This window comes from Pterocles gutturalis, unplaced genomic scaffold (assembly GCF_000699245.1).
Source record: "Pterocles gutturalis isolate BGI_N339 unplaced genomic scaffold, ASM69924v1 scaffold17412, whole genome shotgun sequence".
In the NCBI taxonomy this organism is placed as follows: Eukaryota; Metazoa; Chordata; class Aves; order Pterocliformes; family Pteroclidae; genus Pterocles; species Pterocles gutturalis.
Genome location: NW_010110545.1, coordinates 15,669 through 40,961, shown reverse-complemented (window position 1 = coordinate 40,961; position 25,293 = coordinate 15,669). Strand labels below are relative to the sequence as shown.

General features: G+C 39.3%; 1 protein-coding gene across 1 annotated transcript in view; it reads left to right on the top strand.

The window, feature by feature from the left end:
• ABCB7 (ATP-binding cassette, sub-family B (MDR/TAP), member 7) overlaps positions 1 to 24,019 on the top strand; it is a 29,751-nt gene extending 5,732 nt beyond the window's left edge. Inside the window, exons 3-15 of the mRNA XM_010073432.1 lie at positions 1,846 to 1,965; positions 10,030 to 10,162; positions 10,604 to 10,872; positions 12,066 to 12,154; positions 12,238 to 12,325; positions 13,298 to 13,472; positions 15,076 to 15,233; positions 15,777 to 15,940; positions 16,118 to 16,247; positions 16,744 to 16,915; positions 19,399 to 19,502; positions 21,068 to 21,175; positions 23,469 to 24,019. Of these exons, the coding sequence (XP_010071734.1) occupies positions 1,846 to 1,965; positions 10,030 to 10,162; positions 10,604 to 10,872; positions 12,066 to 12,154; positions 12,238 to 12,325; positions 13,298 to 13,472; positions 15,076 to 15,233; positions 15,777 to 15,940; positions 16,118 to 16,247; positions 16,744 to 16,915; positions 19,399 to 19,502; positions 21,068 to 21,175; positions 23,469 to 23,687 (1,929 nt within the window). The 3' untranslated portion in view covers positions 23,688 to 24,019. The remainder of the gene's footprint in view (positions 1 to 1,845; positions 1,966 to 10,029; positions 10,163 to 10,603; positions 10,873 to 12,065; positions 12,155 to 12,237; positions 12,326 to 13,297; positions 13,473 to 15,075; positions 15,234 to 15,776; positions 15,941 to 16,117; positions 16,248 to 16,743; positions 16,916 to 19,398; positions 19,503 to 21,067; positions 21,176 to 23,468) is intronic.
• The last annotated feature ends 1,274 nt before the right edge of the window (positions 24,020 to 25,293 follow it).

The following is a 25,293-nucleotide window of genomic DNA, read 5'->3' as shown; positions in this document are numbered from 1 at the left end:
CACGATTCAGAGCCATGAAGAAACGGAAATAGATTCCTTGTTTGCAGCCAGTGTATTTCGTTCTTTTTAATAGCTTTTCAGTGCAAAGTCTGACTAGCCAATAGCAACATATAATTAGAACTGCTCTGGTTGCACTAGTATCTTTTGTGCTAAAGTGATACCATTTTTTTAACTTCCTTTTAACCTGCAAGTGGTGATCAAAGATATTTTCCAAATGTTTGAACTTCTATTTTTGCATATCCGTGGCTCAAATGGAAATATTCAGGTATATGCTGCAGCAGATACCTCCATCTCCTGAACGGGTAGGACACAACAGAAACAGTTCTACATCCTCTCTTCACTGAATAATCTTCCATATATCCATTTTGTAAAAGTCATTTGAGATGTGCTTATACTGTGTAATGCTCCAATGCATTTGCAGTTGTTGACAGTGTCCTGTCTCTTACCCTTTGGTTTTCTGTGAAGCTATGACTAGAAACACTGAGATTAATTTTCTGGTGCTTTTAAAAGCTTACATTTATGGGACTGGCTTCCCTGGCTGCCTCAGCAGTCTTACCTCTTAACAGAACTCTCCTTTCTTGCTCATTCACACTGGACCTTGACAGAGGAGGGAACATTTAAAGTACACAATCTGGTGAGGGAAACATCACAATATATTGTAAAACTCCCCCTTTCTACTGACTTCTGTAATGAAAAATCATCTTTAAAGGTGTGGACTAACTTTTTCTTTTCCCTCCTCTTCCCTGACTACAAAATATTGCCTGAAATGGAGAGATCAGCTGCTGCTTGCTGCCTTCCCTGCAGCTTTAGATAACCTTCATGTCTTTCAAGTTAATCCCAGTGTAGCCAACACTGTTTTGAAGAATTAGCTTAACTGACTACGTCAATTTTTAATTAATGTGTGGCTATGTACATCTGCCTCATGAAGCCTGATTACCCAACTTCAGGGGCCATTCTGTTAAGTGACATGGTGACACTGGAAGCTGAGTTAAGGCCACTCGAATAGTTTTCTGTCTGGTAGTCATACTTCATTGGGCCCCCATTGAAGGACTACCCTTTGTGTTCCTGAAAACATGCCCTAAAAGACATGAGCAGGGTAAGAGTATTTCTCACTTCTCTACAAAGGTGGTAAGATGACCAAAAAACTGTGAAAGGGGTTGTTGGAAATGCTTACATTTATGGTAATACAACCAAATCATCTGGGCTGAAATTTTTATTCTGTTCAATTTATATATCAGCATGAGTGTTCGGTTTCAGAGATTCGATTGAGTTGTTATAATGCTAGTGGGGTTTTTAAGTACTGCATTCTATTGTGACTCACTGAATGTTCTCCAAACTACTTCTCTTTGTTGTAGACCTTTCAGACTTCCTCCTTGCCTTGGTTTTTTGTTACTTCATTAGTTTCTTTTATTTTTTTTGCATTTTCCCTCCTGTTGTTTCTATGCTATGTTAAAACAGCTTCCAAGGAAGAAATACCAAGCTGTAGCATTTTGTACAGAAATCTTGAAGATAAAAAAGAAGGGTCAGTTTATTTGTTCCATGAAGTATTTCAGCTGTAGTGAATTGTGGCTTTCTCTGTATTCCCTTTACAGCTAGCTACACTTGCACTCTTGAGGACATGTGAATTAAGAACAATTCATCTGTTTTAACAGCATGTCATGGATGTAAACCTAAAAACTTACAACTTGAAATTTTAATATGCAGTCCTAGTCTGAAACATTGTGAAGTGTCTGTTGCCTGTCAAATAAAATACAGAGGTGATAAAATTCATTCATATTTATACATGTTATTTTACTTCCTGGGGTCTCTTTATAATGCAACGCCTTTGTTTGTTCTTTCCAATAGCTGAAAGAGATAGATGCTAAAAAGATTATCAGAGCAATGCTGTCTTACGTGTGGCCCAAAGACAGACCAGACCTGCGAGCCAGAGTAGCCATATCTCTGGGGTTTTTGGCAAGTGCAAAGGTAAGAACAGATACTTCATTGTACTGTGATAATTACTATTCACCTGGAGTTTGTATGAGGAATAATTTTTCTTTTTTATTATTTAAGGGTTTTTACAATCTTAAGGTGTCTGTTTCCTGTAATAGGAGCATATAGTATTAGAAGTAAAAGGTTGGATTTTTTTAATGGTGTGTGTGTGTGTGTGTGTGTGTGGTATGCATGTGTGTGGTTAGGGAGATGATGATGATGACCAGAATTTTTATTTCCGTTGCTCATGTGAGTTTAGTCCAGGATTTTCCATTCCCAATTAATTGTTTACATTGTAAGTTATGGGAAATGTGAATTAACGGTTACTTACAGATCTCTTCGTGTGTGGTGCTGTGTCTGTCAAACAGGATTTCTTCAAGGCCCTGTGCCCATTCTCAGCTCTGAACTTGAGCAATGTGGTGGTATCCACTCACAACTCTTGCTGTGCTATGGAAAAGGGGACTTGAGCTCCAGTCTTTTCTTGGTATTGCTCTGTGAGATGACAGTGGAATCCCTGTTGCTTCAGGGACTACTCTGGTGTCCTAACATGAAAGCAGCTGTATAACTTGTTTTTTATATTGAACCATGCTTTCATTCAAATGATTTTTCTTGTAGTCTTTTGATGATGAAATGGAGAGTTGATCTTAGCTTTACTTCATTGTGTGAAAGAACTCATGCTCTTGCCTGCAACAAAATCAGTGTTTATTTGTTCTTAGAAAGAAATAGGTTTGCAAAGCTTTCTGCAGGTCAGTGGAGGATATGATTCAGATTTTGTGCAAACCTTGTAGAAATACTTCAGAAGAGCAAATGTTAACTCTGTGCAAAAAATCCTTTGCTTTTGGAAAAAAAAAATTGATCACAAAACACAGGAGTAAATTTTTTCATTTTCATTGAGACATACGGCTCAACAGGGTTGCTTCTAAATATGGCAAATTTTACCAAGTGTAAATCTAATATCTCACTGGGATAAGCTGAAATAGGTGCTGCTTAGCAATGAGTTTTAGCACTTTAGCTAGTTGCACTAGCAACTTAATAGCGTTCAGCAGCATTGCCATGTTAGGAACAGAGAGAACAACCAAATTTCAGCTATGTAGGTATTCAAAGAAGAGTACTTGGAAGAGAAATGTGCTCATTTATTTGAGCCAAAGAGGAAAGGCCTGTCTTTTGGTCTACAGCTCTTTCTCACGAGCCATCTCTCAGGTGCTAGCAGATAGTGTCTACCGTAGATCTTTTGGCTTGTGCTGCTGTGCAGGATGTTGCTGATAGTGCAGGTGACGACATGCAGAATGTGACATGTCTGGACAAGGAAACTTCCACCCTTCTTGTATGCCTGGGCAAAATATACAGCAGTGCTTTCCATTAAACTTATTTATCTGGGAAGCTATCTGCTCAGAACGCTAGGAGTGCTTTGCCTCGTATACTGTACAGCTGCCCTCGCAATAATATTTAACTGATGATGTGTTTGGTTCGTTGAGGTTTTATAATGGACATTTAAGAATACCCCATTTACCAGATAGATAGGAAAATTCTTCTAACTCACTTTCTTTTTAAAGCCTCTCATTAGTAATGTTACTAATTATCTGAAGACGATTTTGAAATGTTTGAAGTGTTTTTTTTCTTTTCTGCTCTTTCCCCCACTTTCCTAATTTGTAGGGTTATATGAATATGATGGAGAACGTGAATCCAGAATCTAATCCTGCATGTGGCAGCACTGTACCTTGCTTTTAGGAAATCTGTTAGTGGCTCAAGCAGCTTTCTGGGGTGTAATGGAACTAAATTGATGGCCAGGATGCCTGACTTGCAAATAGCTCTGTGTTTGGTATAATACAGAGCTGTTATTTCTACTGGGGGAGAGAGATGTTTGCCCTGTTAGAAAATCAGACACTTAATTGCTCTTTGGGGAAGTAACTGTATGTTTGGATCTCTCTTAAGTGTTCTCTTAAATTTCCTACTTCACATTCTGTACAAGGCAGCCTGGAAGCCCTCATGTCCAGAGCAGATCCCCAGAAGCAGAGCAGAAAACCTCTGGAGTTTTGCCCGTGTTTTAGGAGGTGCCTGTTAAACCAGAAGCATTTTGTAAGAATGTTTTTTTTGGCAAACACGGATTTCATTGGGAAAACACACAGCAAGCTCTCTGCAGAATACATATTGTAACTGGATGGGGTGAAAAAATTAATAGATGTCTTCTAGCTATCATTTGCTAATGTTCCTTGTTTTGTTCTGCTTCTCTCATAACCTTTTCAAATAACTGCAATTTAACAAGTTGCCCCCCATCACCTGAACTATGTCCGCTCTTCGTTTGTGGGATAAATTTTCTTAAATTGCTTCGTACTTTACACATGCTAAGTGTGCATGTCGTTATTGTGGCATATCTGACATGCAGTAGTTTGTTACGGAGCCGTGGTAAGTCTGTCATGTCTTTGAGCACTGAACATGTGCTTTCCTTACAGAGCAAACTAAAGGTCACTTTGTCCTAGAGAAAATTAAATACAAATTAGTTTACCTGTAGCTTGCCTGGACCGTGTATAATCCTGTGTGGTTTCCTCATTATCCCATTTGGGAGCCTTTTGTTCTGATTGCTTGTGAGGTTAATTACAATGTACTTGATAGACCACACAAGCAGTTTGTTAAAGTTCCTCTGCTATAGAGTTGTGTCGGCACAAGAATGCCAGCATCTCTTTCTCCTCATTGCAGTCCTGGCCTGATTTCTTTGTTCACTGTGAACTTGTCCGCATCTGAAGGATTTACATTCTTATTACGGGTTTTTGTCGAAAGGCTGTTTGTCCTTAGGGGTTTTGTTTAGAGAACTGTGTGATCTGATGCCTGCTACTAGGCCTCTTCACCACTAAGAAACACTTTTGTAAGCCTTTTGGCCAATTTCTTCTGAGTTTGATGCCGGAGGGAAGGGATGCCATCCGGGGGACCTGGACAGGCTGGAGAGGTGGGCCTGGGCAAACCTTGTAAAGCTCAACAAGGCCAAGTGCAAGGTCCTGCAGGTGGGTGGAGGCAATCCCAAGCACAAACACAGGCTGGGAGGAGAATGGCTTGCGAGCAGCCCTGAGGAGAAGGACGTGGGGGTGTTGACTGATGAGAAGCTGAACACGACCTGTCAATGTGTGCTCACAGCCCAGAAACCAGCTGTGTCCTGAGCTGCATCAAAAGAACCGTGACCAGGGGGGTAATGGTTTGAAGCTGAAAGAGGGGAGATTGAGATGAGATATTGGGAAGAAATGTTTTCCTGTGCGGGTGGTGAGGCAGTGGCCCAGGTTGCCCAGAGAAGCTGTGGATGCCCCATCCCTGGAGGGGTGCAAGGCCAGGCTGGTTGAGGCTTTGGGCAACCTGGGCTAGTGGGAGGGGTCCCTGCCCATGGCAGGGGGGGGGCACTGGATGGTCTTAGAGGTCCCTTCCAACCCAAACCATTCTGTGATTCTATGATCATACCTCTGTGTCCTGCTGCTTGAGTAATAATTTGTCTCTTTAAACCTTCTGGTTCAGTAAAATTCAATTTCAAAACAAAAGCCAGCTTGTGTGCAGCTGCTGAAGAGCCTCCAGTTACAATCTGTCTTGACTCCTTTTGTGGGGCCCAGTTGCCTGTCATTGAACAAATTATTGTGATTTTTGGCTCCTTTCTGTCTACACATAACCGCTAGTAGCATTGTTAGCCTTCAAAGCGAGCTGTTTATATGGTGTTTTTTGACTGGGAGCTGACAGGATGGAGTCTGCTCTAGGGCTAGTAAGGTCTCTTTTTCCTTGCAAGTTTTGTTGTGTTATGACACACTTTAAATTTTTATCTTAAATATTTATAGCCTATCTAGACCTGTGCGATCTAAAAGATGCAACAGGAAGACAAGGCATTATCTGTGTTTTCAGACACGTGGAATTAACCTGCTTAGGTTGTACATATCTGTTTTTTCTTTTTCCGTGTTCCCACTGCGATTTTTTGTTTTCTCTGCTGGGATGCGTGTAGTAAAATGCTGCTTTACTTTTCTGTTTCTTCCCTTTTTCTTCTGTGGCACAAGAAGAAAAAGTGCTCAGGCTTCTGAGAAGCTAGGTTAAACACATGAATATGATAAAATCACTTGTCACCTCTGTCAGCCTGTAATGGTTTTTGGCCTCTTCGTCACAGACCAAGCATGTGTTATTCATGAGCCAGAGAAATATTTCAGACTCTGTGTTTCTACTGACTGCTAATTCTGTAAGTTTCAGGAGGAGAAATTGTTTGGCTAAGGAGGCAAGACAGAGTGTTGTAAATGTAGTCTGCATGCAAAGATAATGGTATCTATCTGATCAGTTAAGGATCTACATAGGATCCTTGTGTTTGAGCCCTTTTCATGGGCTCAGGTGGAGTTAGTTACAATAAACCTTGAGAAACTGTGAGCTTTTTGAGAAATTTCAGGTTAAAAGTTGTTTTTTTTTTGTTTTTTTTTTTCTCTTACTGGAAAAGGTACATTTCAGGTCATCATTAAATTTGAAGAAGGCATGAAGCCAGATGCTGCTTCCCTCTTTTGGACCACATTTTGTAGCTTCTTTAGCGGTCGTACCTCCACAAGGGATGACATTTTCTGGTTTTATTTCCACAAATGGAGTTGCTGGATGTGTACGTTTATACTGACCAGAGATAAATTCAGTCATCTTCATGTTAATGTTTCTCATTGGCCAGAGTTCACTGTAGACCACTTTTATCTTGTTTGGGCTCAGCCTGTCACTAATTCATCATCTTTATTAAACAAGAAATGCTGGGAAGAGCAAAATGAAAGATAAGACTGTTTTCCTTAAAAGTAGTGTAGTCCCTCAGGGGAATAGAGATGGTGATGCATTGTCAGCTTAAAACAGTGCAGTCATTAAAAAAAAAAAGTTTAAACTCATTTAAGCATGATGCATTACAGTAGAACGTGCTGTTAAATGTGGGCAATTGAGTTGGAATTACTTCAAGGGTGCTGTATTTGCTTTCCAATAAATTCAGGCAGGAATAAGCTATTAATTCAAAATTATAAATAGAAAAAGTACAAATTTGTCTTAAAAGGGTCTTTTAATGGGAATTGTTATCAAGCTTTCAGGCGTTAGGAAGAGGAGGGGAACCTATGTAGATACGTTGCGTAAGACCGTTGTTTTGCAGGGTAGCTTTTCATAGTGTACCTGAAGCTTTTTGTTCTGTGCCAGCAAATCTGAGATACTAAGGAGATAGCTGTGAGTTTATGTAGAAGGATGAAATTTTGTTTCCGTTAATGTGAACGTGATCTCATTGACTTAACAAATCAAGTAGGAAAGGGCCATTTCTAATAATGGCTTCTCATCTCTCTTGCTATAAACTATGTAAGATTAACTTGTTGGGTTTTTTTTAATTTTTCAGGAAAGCAGACTGTCTTGGTTGCTAATGAAATGCAATACCATGCTGCCTTGTTCTTATTCAAGCTTTACCCTCCAGGAGTCAGTACAACTATAACCTGAGACTAGGATTTAAATTTCATTTAAAAGTCTATTGGGTAGAATTATATTGATGTAAAAGAAGACATTTCTGCAAAATTGTAGGCTGTTACTGGTTAAATTAATTGCGAGTGAAGAACTGCAGTTTAAAGAATACATCTCTTTTCTTTAAATGGACTTTAAAATATATCTGTAGTTCTATTTCTAAACTACCTGTGGTGTATCATAGTCTACTGAAGAGTAAAATCCCTGCAGAGGGGTTTGTGAGAATCTGCAAATCAAGACAATCTGCATGAGATTCCTCTTATTTTCTACCGAGTAGTCTCCCCCAGGAAAACTTCTGCTTTGTCATGTCGGTCATCACTGTAACGCACATGGTAGTGTATTTGTCTTATTTGTCTTCATTAAGAACAAAACGCCACCCAAAAATTGAGTTTCAGTAACTCTGAAGGGAAAGTAGGCTTTTTTTGTTATGCTGGGGAAGGCGGGGGGGATTTGAATTTCAGTATTGTAAAGATACAAAATCTCTGCTAATGCACCCTCAGTTCTTTGTGGGGCTTGGTGCGTAAGGTTTAAGCAGTAATGGCAGGAACCCGTTCGTCTGCTGTGTATAATTGGAGTTATCAGACGTTATTGTGTACTGCTGCTCTGATGGTATTTGTTGGCTCTCGGCAGATAATGCTAACCTCGTGTCTTTTTTTTTTTTTTAATGGAGATTTCCACAATTCGAATCTATTAAAAGGGGAGCTGTTGCTGAATGACTCTCGGGCTTGCACTGGATAAATTTCAGAAGAATGTATTTGAAGTAGGACCTGATCTTTCAGCCGTTTTCTTTTTTGAGTCACAAACTAACCAGTAATAATCTCACCTAGATGCTCTCAGATCTCATCTGTCTCCTCTCAGGAATTGTCTAGATTATGCTGTATTAAGAATTTGGTAGCATTTTTTTTTTTTTCTTTCCTGCTTAGTGTATTTCATAGGGGAAGCACAGGATGGAAGGGGAGAAAATGGATTCCATCCTCATTTGCATTTAAAGCTTCTGCCTAAAACAGTCTTTAAAGAAGCCAAACAGAACAGATTCGGAAAGTTAACTTAATTTTTTTCTTTAATCCTATATTTAAAAGAATTATTTTCAAAACCCCAGCTTCCCCTCTTGTTGAAGTACCTTTCTTCCACTTCTTACAGCACTGGGAGTATTTGCTACTGTGATAGTTGTTATAATTACTAAAAGCCTGTCTTGCAATTTGAATATGGTCCGAAGTTATGAAAGACTTTACCACTCTCTTCACTTGAAACCTAGTTTCATCCAGTTAATTTACAGGTTTTTCACTGGGCTTTCAGCTCTGACAGACGTCCCTAAATACAATTAAGATCTAAGTGGGTATACTAAACATTTGGTAGAGGGAGCTGAAATAACTTTGTCAATCTGTTTTTGTTTTTTGTTTCTTCTCATGTAAAATAATTTGTCATCTACCCACATTTTTTTTTCCAAATATTGAAAAAACCCTCAACTTTAGGTGAAGTCAGCTCACTGTAAAGTGTTTTAACATCTCCCGTGATTATAAGGTTGTAGGTCTTCACGTACTTGTTCAACTCCTGAGAAACTTCTCTACCTTATTTTCAAATCTTCACAGTTAGAAGCAGTTGGATTTGCTGAATTCTATTAATTATATGAAGTTTGACAGTAATTTATTTTCTTGTTGGTATGAATGAGTGATGAAACAATGGAACGTCGAGAAGAATTTCATGTTTTCTTTAAGATTTGCAGTATTTTCTCATGCTACAGAAAAACCTTAAGTTGGTCTATGTACACATCTAGCTGTCTTGCTTCTCCCCTGTAGAGGAGACACCACAGTTAGAGGAGTTGTGTTTGCGTTTTGGTGCTCTTGCAAAACTATCTCCTGAGATCCTGTATGGTGGGTTGTGGAGATGACTTTGGTGTTCTGTTTGAAAGCTCATCTCGTTTAAGTCATTTTAGTGTCTTGTGGAAGGTCCTGTGCTGCTGTGCCAAACGCTAGGGTTAGTGTAGGTACTTGATGTTTATAGTGATGTTGCAAATGGAAAGTGTTCTTTAAATATAAGGTAGTATTAACAGTCAGAAAAAAATAAAGAATAGGTTAACTTTGTTTCTTTGACTTCACTAGAGCTTTGGTTTAATACACCTCAGTTGACCCAGTGTTAGCAATCTGTGAGTGAGTCCTTTCTTCTGTAGTAGTAGTTGTTTGTACTATCACCAGTATCCCAAAGAGCAGACAACCTCTAATGACAACGTAATTTTGTAGCGTTGTGAGTCTGCATCGCGCGGTGTCTGCTACTTGGTGCATTTCCTAGTCTTGCCTTTGCTGTACTGAGTGCTCAGCCTCGGTTTAAGTGCCTCTGCAGTGTACAGTTTGTTTAGGATAGAAATTTCTGTTTAAAAGGAGCCAGTGAGAGAGACAAACCAACTCGGCAATCCCAGGAGTGAGGACTTAATAGCATGCAGAATATTGTGCTTGAAATTAAGAGAGCCGTCTCACCCGCACAAAGCGGTTAAGAGCTAAATATAACAGTAGAGCAATTTCAGGAAAAAATAGCTGTGCTACATAGATACATGTTTTAATGCATGTGGACTAATTGCTGTTCTTATGCTTTTAGGCCATGAATATCTTGGTTCCCTTCATGTTTAAATATGCGGTAGACAACCTCAACCAGCTATCTGGAAACGTACTCAACCTCAGTGATGCACCAAATACCGTGGCAACTGTGGCAACTGCTGTGCTCATCGGCTGTAAGTGGCATTTCCAAATCTGTTGACAAGTGTTCGCGTTCTTCAGAAAGGGAGCGGGCTAGCGGAGCTCCTGGCCTTGCACCACTGAGCGGCTAGGGTGGTTATTTCATAGTTACCTCTGTGGTGATGTCTGTTTCCCGTGTTCTGTGACCTTGCTTCTGGTATTCCAATTAAAAAATGAAATAATGCTTTTAGAAACGATTCTTGATTATAAAACCTACCTTTTCTTAGAACCATCTGCAACAGAAACTGATTTAAAATGTGTGCGCAATGGTTTATAAATGAAAAATAGCATAAAGTTTGGTCCAATTAAGTATAAATTGCCTTTGAACTAAAAATGTTGAAAATATATAAAGAATGAGCCTAATGTCATTTCATCCATGAAGGGAAGTTGGAAATATAATTATTTTCATTTTGTAAACTTTTTCATCTTTTTTTTAGATGGTATCTCAAGAGCTGGGGCGGCATTATTTAATGAAGCTAGAAATGCAGTATTTGGGAAAGTAGCTCAAAATTCAATCAGAAGGATAGCAAAGAATGTTTTTCTGCACCTTCATAACCTGGATTTGGCATTCCATCTAAGTAGGCAAACCGGAGCTCTGTCAAAAACCATCGACAGAGGAACAAGAGGCATCAGTTTTGTTCTTAGCGCTTTAGTATTTAATTTGGGACCTACCATGTTTGAAGTGGCACTAGTCAGTGGAATTCTGGTAAGTGTTTATTCATGATTTGGAATTGTCTTGTTTAGGAAAAACACATTGATTTGCTTTTACCAAAGTCTACTGAGTATTAATAATAATTGAATTTGCAAGGTGGTTGTGAAAGGAACTAGTGTAAAGGAGAACAGTCCATAATTTTCAAACATTAGTTACTTTAAATCAGCTTATTTGAAATTACTTTCACATTTAATGCCTGTCTTCAGCCAGTGGTATTTGTGTGGATAGTTTTAAATGTTTTTCTTCAGAATTGTTGAAACAATGAAATCAGAAAAGTAAACTGTGCGCACAAGTGCTAAATATATCTGGGTAAATATTGAGGACGTAGAATATAAGTGTCCAGGAATGTTCCATCTTAGTGTGGTGAGGATAGAGGAGGGAGTGGTCATTGACTCTCTTCTGAATACTGGTCTTTTCTTATCCAGAACTTAGAAGTGAAAAGTACCTTTTGGAAAATGGGCTTCTCCTTCTTTGCAAGTTTTAAGCTTAATAAGCTCATTTTTAGACTTTTTTCTAAATCACACTTACTGTCTTTGAAATCAGGATCTTTGGCTATTTATATGCTAAAATCTAAATCTGGATTATGTAGCTCAGACTCAATCGAAATCAAGAATCTTGTTTATTCTCATTCTTTTTAGAAGGACTTAATCAAATTTGAATGTAGCAGTATGAATTAAAACCCCTGTTGACATTGGGTTAAATTTTATAACCTTTAGAAGTTGCAAATCAAGCTGGCTGTCAGCCACCCGCCATGATGCTTTAATTTTTCTTCTTTTGGCTTTTCTCTCCTGATGTAAATTGTTTTGCAAGGCTATTTATTTCTTCTTCTGCAGTCTTCAGCTTTCTTTCAAAATCCATTCAGAAAGCATGTAAACAAATACTTCTTTGTGATAACAGCACAAACATCAGCAACACTTATGTTTTATAATGACAAAAATAACTTTCCTGTATGAAGTTATACACTAGCTCTTGGTTTTCTCCTCCTACCTTTTTATCTCTGCCCTTATCCTTCCTACTTTTCTTTTGAGCTGGTGCCTGTATTTAGTCTTAAGCTGTTCAGAGCAGGTAGTGTATTGGGAGGGACCTTAAGAGTTCTTGTCTCGGGCTAAGCTAATGTAATTTTGAGACAACAGTGACGTTTTGAAACTTATTATGACTTTTTTTAAATTTTATTTTAAATATTCTAGTATTACAAATGTGGTGCAGAGTTTGCTTTGGTAACCCTGGGGACGCTAGGAGCCTATGCAGCATTCACAATAGGAATTACGCAGTGGAGGTAAGGCGTGCCCTCAGATTTATCAGGGTACTTCGTGTTCCCTCAGCCTGAACGCTTGACTGTATTAAGTCTTCATTTTACAGGACGAAGTTTCGAATAGAAATGAACAAAGCAGATAATGATGCGGGTAATGCTGCAATCGACTCGCTGCTAAATTATGAGACTGTGAAGGTAAGGCCAGTCTTTACTACTAGGATCTGTCTTTTGTCAGCCTAAGGAAAGTGAGTCATAAGATTCATCTTCTATAGGGCTACGTATTTGGAGCAGTGGCATATTTTTAAAACTTTACTCATTTGAAGAGTACTACATGATATTGACAGAGTAGCAGGAAAGTTGTTAGTGGGGCTTGAAAAAATCTGTTTGCTAATAAAGAGTGAGAAGTTTCCTGCATGACTGAGTCGCCTTGCCCGTAAGTTTCTGCAAAATGTAAATTTAGAGTCTTGAAGAAGCTTCCCTTCACTTGTTTGCAAAATTGTCTTCTGAATGTCAGCCTGTGACATACTGTCTTCTCAAATGACCGTCTGTACAGTTTTCGTTAGCTATTGTGGTCTGTAGTGCTCCATTGCAGTGTTTGAATGAAAGAACAGGTCTCTCTTGGTTCTTCTGCTGCTACCATTAAAAAATCCTGTGAACAGCTTTGGAATTGTCCAGGCTTGCACTTGTTTTATGCTGCTTTTAATTGGACAGCTCGAACTGGAAAGATGAGCAGTGGGGTCACCTGTGAAGAAGGACCCAGGAGTAGACATTGTGCAAGAAGTGCAGTTCTAGAGAATTTGCCGTCATCACAGCAACAAGGGAGTTCTAGTACACAGAGGACAGCAACTTTTTCTTCTTTTTAGTATCTAACTAAACAGCCGGTGTTTAGTTTTGATGTTAGTCAGGTTCAAGTTCTGTGAGACAGACACCTAGGGACCTCCATAACGTCTCCTTTCCCAGTGCAGAATGTGCTGGGGCTTGCTCATGGTTTCTGTCTTCACACACTGATCTTTTGTCTTCTTTCCTCTTTAGTTGTTGGAAGTGTTGAAGAGCAGTTGTGTCTGTATTTGTGCATGTAGCATGTTTATACAGAATTTTTTAACTAGTTAAATGTACTGTCCAGTATGTTTGAGAAAAACACAAAAATAATACATGTCTCAATCACAGTATTTCAATAATGAAAAATATGAAGCCCAACAGTATGATGAATTCCTGAAGATCTATGAAAACGCCTCCCTGAAGACTACCTCTACTTTGGCTCTACTGAACTTTGGACAGAGTGCTATATTTAGCATTGGTTTAACGGCCATCATGGTGCTTGCTAGCCAGGGCATTGTTGCAGGTAAATCATCTGTCTATAAGATAAAAATGACTCTCCTTTGCCCTAATTCATCTATAATAGAGATGTTATTTTTAATTAACTTATGGTTGATGTGATAGTTCATTTTGAGAGGTTTTGCTTAGGAGATTTGGGTATTTCTGCTTCTTGGAGTATTCTTAATTCTATTAAATATCTGTATACACATATACATATGTATGTATCGGTAACTATTATTTTTAAGAGAAACATTTTAAAAGTTTAAGAGTTAAAGATTCTAAGAAAATGTAACTTTGAGAAGTTTCTGTTGAAGGATTGTGGAAGACACTTATATAAATACAAATAATTCTATGGACCTTCTGCAAAGGTCCTTTGTTTTTACCCTTCTTCCTTCCGATGCTGGTAAGATTCATAACTTTTTCCCCAATATGGATATACCCGTGTGCTTTGTCTCCAGTAGTGTTGTTACCACTGTCTGTCACTTTCCTTAGATTAATAAGGGCACATCACGTTATTAAAATAATTGTTTCCAAATGTTAAAAGTTTTTCATAGAATCACGGGATGGTTTGGGTTGGAAGGGACCTTAAAGCCCATCCAGTGCCACCCCCTGCCATGGGCAGGGACACCTCCCACCAGCCCAGGTTGCCCAAAGCCTCATCCAGCCTGGCCTTGAACCCCTCCAGGGATGGGGCATCCACAGCTTCTCTGGGCAACCTGGGCCACTGCCTCACCCAATTGTGCCCAATTCCTTTGTGCTATATACAAATCTATATTTGTCCAATTCAGTACAGAAAGTAAAGCCTGCTTGTTTGGGAAGACACAGTGCAAGCTTCAAGTACAGTAGATGAATGCAGAATCAGGATGAGGCTCAGCTAAAGCAAGGTGGTTTTACAGTAAAACACTGCTAGCATCCAGATGTGTTTGAAGGGTAGACTTTTATATCGTGTTGTCTTTCTTGCATCTGCTTTGCTCTTTTTAAGAGATGCCAGGACAGGAAAGAGTTGCACTCTGAATGGATAAGTCAGTAGGTGCAGTTCATGGTTGTCCTTAAGAAAATTTAGACTAGCCCTTAAGGAGGATGACAGGAAAAGGTTTAAATTATCCTTCTGGACTTGTTTCAGCTGAACTGACCTGGCACTTCCAGGTAGCTAGTGTGTCATCCTGAGTTTTCTCTTGATCAGTGTATTTGACATTAAGCTGCCCAGAGGTTCTCACTGTGTGTTTTAGCAGCTCTGTTGTATATAGTATGAAAGTTCTCTCTCGATCATAACAAATTCTGTAATTTGTATTTGTCTGTAATTGTACTTCAGATTGTCTTTCCTGATGCTTGCTTTCATGTATTAGTTCCTCCCATTCTACCTTGTTTAGGCACCTTTATGTTTCTCTTTGTGTCATTTACAACTTTACAATCCACACAAACGTTGCATTCAGGCACCTTCCTATATAAAATCTGATCTTCTAGGAATGTATTTTGTTTACTATTTAAACATCTGGTTTTAGAAGTAGGATAAAAGAAACTAGACTTGATTAACTTGATTTTTTTTTTTAATTTTTTAATCTTTTGGTGCTTCCTAACAAGACAACCCTTCAAGTCTCCGTGTTCTCTCCCATCCATTTTGTCTTAAGGCAGCCTTTCTGTTGGAGATCTAGTAATGGTGAATGGATTGCTGTTCCAGCTTTCTCTTCCCCTAAACTTCCTGGGAACAGTATACAGAGAGACAAGACAAGCACTTATAGATATGAATACCCTATTTACACTTCTCAGTGTAGATACCAAAATTAAAGTAAGTAGTAGCTTATTTTCCTAAAGTATCTGGGTATTTATTAGGGCTGTTTTCTGGCAATGCCATCCTTTCATCCTGTTTGTTGCATTCCAGGTTTAATTTCTATTCAAAAAAGAGATGTTGTGTAAGGATGCTGTTCTGCCTCCTTTAAGTGCAGTTACTGCACCAGCAGCTGCTTTTTTTCTTGCAGAACCTTTTACTGACAGCAAAAGTTGCTTCATGGAAGCTGTGTTTGTATTGAGATATTTTTCTTTAAGTATTCATGCCTTGCGCTTGAATTTTTATTTGTAATTAATGATGCAGAATTTATTACTGCAAAAGAAGTTGTGAAGCAGAGTGTTTACAGCAGAGATTTTTACCTTCTTTGGGAAAAAGGAGGAACAAACCAATTTCACTTGTGTGGCACATTATAATTATTTTCAACATATCCAAGCTGGAGTGTCTGTTTGCCTTTTTCTGAGCTAGGAAATGGACTGTTCAGCTTGTTGAACTGCTTGAGATACTTTCTGGGCAGCGTATAAAATGGCACTCTTCTTTTAATAGGACAAAGAGCTGGCTCCACCCCTGCAGATCACACCACAGACTGCTGCCATCATCTTTGATAATGTGCATTTTGAATACCTTGAGGGGCAGAAAGTCCTTGCTGGAGTGTCTTTTGAAGTCCCTGCAGGAAAGAAAGTGGCCATTGTAGGAGGTAGTGGGTCAGGGTGGGTAAATGGACTAAATACACGGATCAATGATGCAGAATTTTGTTTCTTAAAGCATTTGTTCTTGTGTTTCACTTTTTATTATTTTTGTTTGTGACATCAGTTCTGTTACAATCTGGAGGTTGTAAATGGCAAAGCAGAAATGTAACGTTAGCTTCCAATTCTTTTCAATTTCAGGAAAAGCACAATTGTGAGATTATTATTTCGTTTCTATGAACCTCAGAAAGGAAATATTTTTGTTGCTGGACAGAACATACAAGATGTCAGTTTGGAAAGTCTGAGGAAGGCCATAGGAGTTGTACCTCAGGTACACCATGTTTCATTCTCCCCAAGTCATCCATCAGAACAGTAATTCTCAGTACTCTGACACCGGGGTTCAGGGAAGGCCCATCCTAATGCAGTGCTATTGTCTAGTTCCTTTGAAAGCCACCATGCTGCCTTTTTTTTTTTTTACTTTCCCCCCAGGAAATATTATGTTTTTATATGCATCATCATGCAGATCCAGTTTCTGAAATGTGTTTAAGACTCTTCATGAGAAACTGCCTCCAGCTTATAGTGATTTAGCTTTATAGTTGATTACCAACCTTAATGAGTTAGCAAAGTGGTAAAAGTACGCATGACATGTATATTTAGGACACAAAATATCTGAATCCCTTTTTTGGGAAATTTCCCCAAATATTTTCACCTTCAGGCTTTGTAGATCAATATAAGCTATTCTCTATTGATTTCTTTCATGGATTTGGGACAGTTTTTAAACTATTGTTCATGGCTTCTTGTTTAAACTATGCCTTCCATAAATGTAGGATGCTGTTCTGTTCCATAATACCATCTATTACAACCTGCTCTACGGCAATACCGGTGCAAAGCCAGAGGAGGTGTATGCAGTGGCAAAGCTGGCAGGAATCCATGATGCTATTCTTCGAATGCCAAATGGATACAACACTCAGGTTGGTGAACGAGGACTCAAGCTCTCAGGTGGGTTCTTAAGCACGTAAGTTCTTTGTATCCCTTTTGCTACTTCAAAGTTCAATGTGTAGTTGATTCCTCAGTCAGACTTGCTTTTACCTTATTTACCTTGTAATAGAATTGTAAGGCTAAATATTAATACAAAGAGCTGTAGTTTAAAGGAAAATCTTGTCTACCAGGTATTTAAAGGAATGTATTTTCAGGGGATAGCGTTAAATTAGTTGATATGTAAGCATGTAGGTTCATCTGAGTAAGAACAATATGTATTGTGATGTATTTGGGTAGTGGAATGTGAATGACTTGAATATCCTCCATGTCTGGGTATGCCCTCTATAACACAGCGTAACTGGTCTAGACTAGGAATCATGGCATTACCCAGGCCTTGCTAGTCATGCTGGCCTTGCGGGGCCACTCTGACCAAAAAGTTGCTTTCCTCCTTCCTCTCTGGGGCTGTCTGTAACATTAGGAATTACATACACCTGTTCGTAGGGAAGCTGGTGCTTGAAAGCAAACATTCTTCCTGCGGCAGAGTTACAATGTAAGATGAGTGATCCCATGGAAGCTGGGAAATGTCTTAAGTAATTTCCCATGTCCTTTTTCTGTTTCTTACTGGGGGGACATAGGGCCCTCTTTCAGCCTAAGACAGCAAGCTGTATGCAGAATTTCTTCCCATGCAGCTGCTGGAGTCCCGGTCTCTTTGGTACAGAGGACCAGCAGTGGCAATGAACATGGGTCCTGGCTGCGTATACAGGGGTAGTGTAGGGCAGGAAAGGCTTCGATCTTCGAGGCCCTGGTTCTGTGAATAGTTAACTCTTTTGAGTGCAGCAATAAATTTTAAAATCATGCGTAAATTGAATTCTCCCTGTATGCAAATATTTGGTATGTAATGGATTCCTTTCTTCCAGTAAATGAACAGTTTACTTCTTTCAGGACTGACATTGGTAAACTGTATGTTGGAAGCGCTGTCTTGAGACTTTAAAACTGGTGTGGTTTGGTTTTTTTTTAATAATTGACAAGAACCTTAATGCAAACAAGACTCCCTAACAGCAGTGCAGTACCATGGATAACAAGCCTCAGTATCCGAGTTTCTCTCCCGCAGTGTGGTTTTCCTTGCTTGTCTGGTACAAAAACAGGCATAAGGAATTCTTAGTAGCAATGAGAACATCAATTTGAACAGTGAAGTAAGCCTTTAGTGCAGTTCTTACTGATCTTAATGATTGATTAATCAAGAGTAAATTATGAAAAACAAGTTTTTACCTTTTTCAAGTAGAATCCATTTCAGCGTAATAGATGTGTGATAGGCAGAGCTGTGACAGCCCAGACCCCTGAGTTTGGGAACGAAACAGTTAACATGCTGCTGTCCTGAACGTGAATGGGGGAGAACACGAAACAAGTCGATATGCTACAGGAAAGACCTTGGATTTCATTATTGTGGCATGTCTTTCAAAGACGGGTATTGTCAAGCTGTGAGTTTTGAACATGCTTTAAAGGAGAGAGAGGGAGAGTATATTAAAATAGACTGAGTAAATTGTGCAATTCTAATTGCTACTGAGTTCTGCCAAAGACAGTTTAAAATTTGAACTGCAGCGTTATTATCAGCCTTTTAAATGGTTTATTAAAGCATGTTCTCTCCTGATAGGAATGGAACATTAACAAGAATATAATGGTATTAAATGGAATGTTTTGAAGTCTTGAATAAAACAAATGAGGACAAGTGCACAAATGTGAAATGTTTGCATTGCATACCAAATGTTTAGCAGATTTTAAGTTCTCAAATGCACCTGTTTCCCTGTCTGTAAAAGTTGTCCTCAGTTATTCTTGAGTAGATGTTGGCTGTAAGAATGGCGAAGGAAGGAAACTAGTCTGAAAATTGGTTACATCAGAAACCAACAGGCAGTAGATTGCATAATGAAGGTGGTTTTCTGTGCCATATGGATTGTGGTCTTTAATGAAATCGGCTGGTTAAAGCTGTTGGGTATGGACATTTTAAATCAGGGCCATTATGGGGTGGAAAGCTAGATGAATTTCCAGGAGAGACCTGAAAGAAAAAACGTGTGTGCAGGATGCATGAAATCAAACGTAGCCAGCATGGACAGATCATTGTTTGTTTGTGAGAGAAAACAGGATGGATGTGTGCAAAGTTACTGCACGGGGCATAGCTTAGAGCAGGTGAATGAGCTCATACTCCCTGGTGTACAGAGTGAGTTTCTGTATATCCTTGGTAGTTACCTGGATGAGGCTCTTGCCTTGTAGCATATACAGAATAGTTCTCTGTCCTTTTCTAAAAGGATAAGCAAACTTGAGTCACTTTGGATTTACTGGGGAGCAGGACCTTGTGTAATACCTCATGTAACACATGTAACATGTACAGACCTTCAAGTAGCAACAGTGATGTATTGCTAAAAAAAAAAAAAAGTCATGTCTGCTGTTGAATTCAGACTATCACGATTGTAACTTCTTTTTTTTTTTTTCCTCTTCCCCCACCCATTCAGGAGGAGAAAAGCAAAGAGTTGCAATTGCTAGAGCAATGTTAAAGGAGCCACATATTTTTCTCTATGATGAAGCCACATCGTCTTTAGATTCAATTACAGAAGAGGTAAATTGGGGAAAAAAATATAAAATAGATAGTGTAATCATTTCTGATTCTGATGCTTTTTCATGTTCTTTTCCTCTCAGAAAGAATTCTGTTCTTTGTGCCAGATTGCTATTGTTTGTTTTCCTGGTGTTATTATTAGGAGATCCTATGTCTAAGTCCTTTTCCTAAAGGCCAGAGCAGAGACAGGGAAGAATATCAGCTCTGTCTCTGGTATATTTTCTGTTCACACTCTGGAGGTCCCATGCACCATTAAACGTTCATCTCTTGAAACTGTTGCAAATGCCTCAGGTGGCCATGAAGTGTGAAGCTTTCCAATCCACGTTAAAAGGTGTTTAGATGCCATCTAGCATTCATTATAAATGTCTTATCAATAATTGTGACATAATGCAGAGCAGAAGACCTCCTGTTTGTTGTGGAGCATCTTTCTGGGATGCAGATCCGGTAGGTGTAACCTGCCGTGCTGGTGTTCATTTGTATTCATTTCACAGGAAGGGCTGGGAAGCATCAGAGCGTTGTGACATAGATGTCATGACACTACCACAGTAACTGCAGCAAGCTTCATAACTACATCTTCGCTTCAACACAAAACCCTCAGTGCCGGCAGTCATTTCACAAACTAATGTCATCAAAGACTAGAGCTAGAGCTATGTTTGTGTTCACTTATGCAGATTATTGAGTGAATTTATTGACCTGTAATCACTAAATTACCTTAATTTTCGAGATACAAAGAAATCAGAGTACAAACTGTACATCTAGCTAGTACAGCATTCAAATATAGTACAGCTTCCTCCTGGGACCAGAAAGCTTCGTAACACACGCAGTTCTACAGAGCACTACTTGGATTCTTTCTCTCTTTTGTTTTCCTGTCTTTATTGCAAGAATCATAAGTAAAGCCGGAATTTTCATAACCAACTGCACTTTTTAAAGACAGCAAATGAAAATGACTCCTCTCCACAAAATTACATCTGATAATTGAAATGTTTTTGGACAAAGGCAAGCATTTTTCAGGAAAATAAAGTGGACACTTATTGTAGTGAGGGCACAAATTCCCCCTGAGTGCTGCTTGCATGTGAATGCAGTTTGGGAAGGTGGAAGACTGCTCACAAAGGAAGCAGTGGATAGAGAATTCCCAGGATTGCTTTAACTTCACATTCCACTTTGGCATGCTATTGAGAGGGATTCTTTTCTTTAACTTTCATTCATTGGACAGTATATCATGATTTATTATTTTCACATGCCTTTACTGCTGTTTATGTTGCTTTTGTGGCACGGCTACACAGGGAAGGTTTTCCGGAAATCAAGGAACACTTCTCTTCCTTTGTCCCTTGGGATATCTGCATTTTTCTATGAATTCAAGGTTTTTTTGCAGTTTGAAGACTTCATTAGAGTCACAGATATTTCATGCTTGGGATTCTTCAGTTTCTCCTGTAGATGCTTGTAGCTGTTTCTGATTGTGAAGCCATAGCGGTGCTGGAGATGTTTCTCAGAAGTTATTTACAGTCATTTTATTTCTCTTCATACCGCCTAGGAGTGTGTAAGAGTTTGTCTCTATTTTAATCTTGCAGAATATTCTCAGTGCCATGAGGGATATGGTGAAGCACCGAACATCGGTTTTCATCGCGCACAGGTTGTCAACAGTCATTGACGCAGATGAAATCATTGTGCTGGGTGAGGTGAGGCGATCACCCCGTGATGGGTAATTCTCACATCATGTCAGCGTTGTTTTAGAGAGTCTCTGTGTCCATTTTGAAACATTATACTCCCACCAAGCTACTGAAAGTCCTTTCTCTGGAAATGAACCATGGTAGAAAATTCTAGCTCAAGCTTTGCTTTTTCTATCTTTCTCTTCCTCCCAGCTAACAATTTATCAGTTGCAGAAACTTGCATGTGTGACTCTCTCGTATGTTGTGGTTTTACTTCATTTGCATAGTTCATTTAATTACATGTTCTTTTTATGGATTATGACAAATTTCACTTGATGCTCTGGGACTGGCTTTATGCTGCATGTTTTTAATCTAATTTATTATGTGCTTCTGTCAGATTCGGTTTCCTAATGCCTTACCCCAATTTATGCTTCATTCTCATTACTCAGTGAGTGTCTATTTTTTCACATACATCCATTGTTTTTTTTCTTTCAATGGAAAGAGAGGACAGCGTGTTCTGTTTCCATGCAGATAACTGTTGTAGGGTTGTTCGATCTAATTATGTTAAATCTGAACACCATTCTCTATTGTACCTGGAGAAAAGTATGATTATTCCCTTTCTGTGTGCTTCTCTTTTAAGGAAAAAAAAAAGTTTCAACATTTGATTCACTAATAACACTGTTCAGCTGTTACCTCATCTTCCGTCTGTCCTAAGTCCATTTTCTTCTGTATTGCCCGTATCTGGCTATAGATTTAAAATAAACAAATGTCCGTGTTGTGACTTCACTAGTACTCTTTTAACTGGTAATGCTGACAATATAGTGCTCTAATCTGCTGATAGTGGACGTTAAATTTATATCTGCCTTCTTTTTCTTTCAGTTGCTATTTATATGCTTGTGATCATAGGTGTATTTAGTGATTAAAATATGCATATCTAAAAGAAAATAAATTATTTCTGTAGTATGTTAAATTATTTCATGGAGAGTTAGAACAAAATCTTATGAAACTGTGACATTCATGACTATCTTTGCTATACAAATCTCAGCTTCATCCAAATCGCAGAATGAAGTAGTGGAATAAATCACTCCTACTGCTCTCTGAAGTTTTTATTTGTTTTTGATCTGCTTGTTTTTTCAGCATTTACTGAAAAATCCTTTCCCAAGGTGTATTCTTTATGTAACTGCACGTTAAAACATCTTGCAAATGTTTTTGAACATGTTATAAGGCAAGCTGCGACTTTTTGTTTTCGATGCAAGTTTTCACAGCTTACTAAGAGTGTGTTTTGTGTTGTAGTGTAACTGTTAAATCAAAAATAAAAGCACAACCTAGAACTGTAAAACAGCGAGGGTGCTCGCTTGCATGAATGATGTTAGTGTAAGAAGGATGGTGAAGGAGTCAGGCAGTGCGGTGCGTCGCTTCTAGTGCCCGACTGCTTGGTGAGGCATCATTGACGCTTGCCCAGCGGAAAGTTTCCTCTTGCCGTCGAGCACTGTGTCAGCAACCAGATAACTAAGGCGCAGCAGCAGAGATGAGACAAGGTGACTGACTGGGTTTGCTTGGCAGTGGAAATACAGCATCACAAGTGCAGCACCTTTGCCCAGGTCAAATCAGAGTAATTCCTAAGTGAGTAAACAACCCTTGTATTGATGATATTTATCTCGTGCAGTGTAGCTAAACAGAGAAGTTACATTTTTGGTGATTATTCAAGAGTTATTAAAAAAGGGCTGTAATTCAAAAGCCTGGTCTCTGCTGCAATGAACTCTCTAAATTAACCACTTAACTACAGAATTTTTTAAAAACCTTTTAGTCGAGTGTATATTTGTTCAGATTCCACCAGCATGACTAGTAATAGAAGTGACAAGACCCAATTTTTTTCCCAGCATGTTCATCAGCAGCTGTCACAAGGAGGTAGATTTAATTGTAGATCAGAATTTAGAACTAATATAAAATCCATGTAGTTGTCTGTATAATGCTGTCTTTTCCCAAAAGAAAGACTAGCAGGAGAATGAATACATTATTTTAATTTGAAATCAGTGAATGTAAATGTGTTTCTCAAAAAAAGTGAGTCTTTCTTCGAGGAGTAGTGTTCACTGTCTGTAGGATTTGAGTTCTTCTCTCCAAATCTTCCTGTTTCCACAATAATAGTCAATAAATCATCTTTGCTCTTGAGAATAGCACAGATGAACTGAACTGCTCACTCGATTTTCACGATGGCAATTACAATGGCACAAGGAGTGTAAAATCGTGGCCCGTACGCTGGCAGCGTTTATATTGCTGAAGATCTGGTAGTGCTGATCACTGACCGACTCCCCTTCCTTTACAGGGTAAAGTTGTGGAACGTGGCAGACACGCAGACCTCCTTGCAAGTCCTAGCAATCTCTATTATGAAATGTGGCACACACAGAGCAGCAAAGTACTGAATAGTCATAACAATCCATACTGGGAAGAGAGAAATCATCGGATGTCCAAAGAGGAGGAAAGGAAGAAACTAGAAGAAGAAGTTATCAATAGTGTGAAAGGCTGTGGAAACTGTTCATGCTGAGTATGAGCCTGGATTAATCTTCTCGAACAGGTTAAAAATGCACAAGATTACAGTGAAGTGCAGCTCTTGTTTTTAAGTCAGCGTTTAAAAACTTCCTGGGTTTTGCAGGTTTTTGGGTTTTACAATTTCTCGGCGGGACATAATTTCAACCAAAGGAGTTCTATTTTTACATCTTTGTACATCTCTGATATTCTCTGGCATCTGCAAGAGCTGAGCTTTTTCAGAAACCTTAAACTTCTCAACTAAGAGTGTAATTTATGGCAATGTTTAGGCATTGGTAAATTCTCCTGGTAGTCGCTTGAGGTGGATTATTAAATTGTAAACAGTTTTGTCCTTGATTTACATTATTTCTCATCATTAATGGTTGATACATATGTTATGTTTTAATTGTAATTGGGCCAATTTGAACTCATTTGCTAGTGAGGAAGATGCAATCTAAATTCTTCAGTGGTGTTCTGGTTTACAATGTTCTTCCTTGTAAAGAATAAGAAAAGCCTCAACAAAATATTAGAGGCTTCTAGTAGCAAACTAAATATTGGAATTATCAGTCTCACCCTTCAGAAACACCTTTCATACTGGACTATCAGGAAATGTATTGGTATTATTTGAAAAGAAAACTAACAGTATTTTTAAAAGCTGGCAAAAATCTGGAATTGACAAAATATTGTGTGACTTTACAGAAAGCACACAAAATGTTGTATGTAAATATGAAGAATTGGAACTTTCCCTTAAATTAAAAAAACCCGAGTTCAGGATTCTGTATCCTCAACATCTGCTGCAGTAGTCAAAGGAGAATGCCGTCACTTTTTCTGTTTCAGTCATGGTCTTAGGGAGCAATTAAGATGCAATAAAGACTTCCATAAATTTCTGTTATGTTATTAATGTGTGAGAAAATGACCTGGATAACGTTGAACGTGTTACTATCATCATCTTCTCGTTTCAATAGTCAAAACTTCCTCAGTGTCAAGAAGCCTCAGTCTTTGTGATTTGCAGGATGCCACGTATGTATTGGGTTTGTGTGGCAAGGTTTTGGTAGCAGGGGGGCTACAGGGGTGGCTTCTGTGAGAAACTGCCAGAAACATCCCCCATGTCCAACAGAGCCAACACCAGCCGGCTCCGCCACTGGCCAAAGCTGAGCCCATCAGCGCCAGCGGTAGCACCTCTGGGATAACACATTAAAGAAGGGGAAAAAAACCTGCTGCACAACAGCAGCCAAAGAGAGGAGTGAGAATATGTGAGAAGAACAACTCTGCAGACACCAAGGTCAGTGAAGAAGGACAGGGAGAAGGTGCTCCAGGCGTGGGAGCACAGATTCCGCTGCAGCCCGTGGTGCAGACCCCGGTGAGGCAGCTGTGGCCATGGAGGTCCATGGTGGAGCGGATGGATGCCTGAAGGAGGCTGTGACCCCGTGGGAAGCCCACCCTGGAGCAGGCTCCTGGCAGGACCCATGAACCCGTGGAGAGAGGAGCCCGCGCTGCAGCAGGTTTGCTGGCAGGAGTTGTGACCCCGCGGGGGACCCACGCTGGAGCAGTCTGTGCCTGAAGGACAGCACCCCATGGAAGGGACCCACGCTGGAGCAGTTCATGAAGAACCGCAGCCTGTGGGC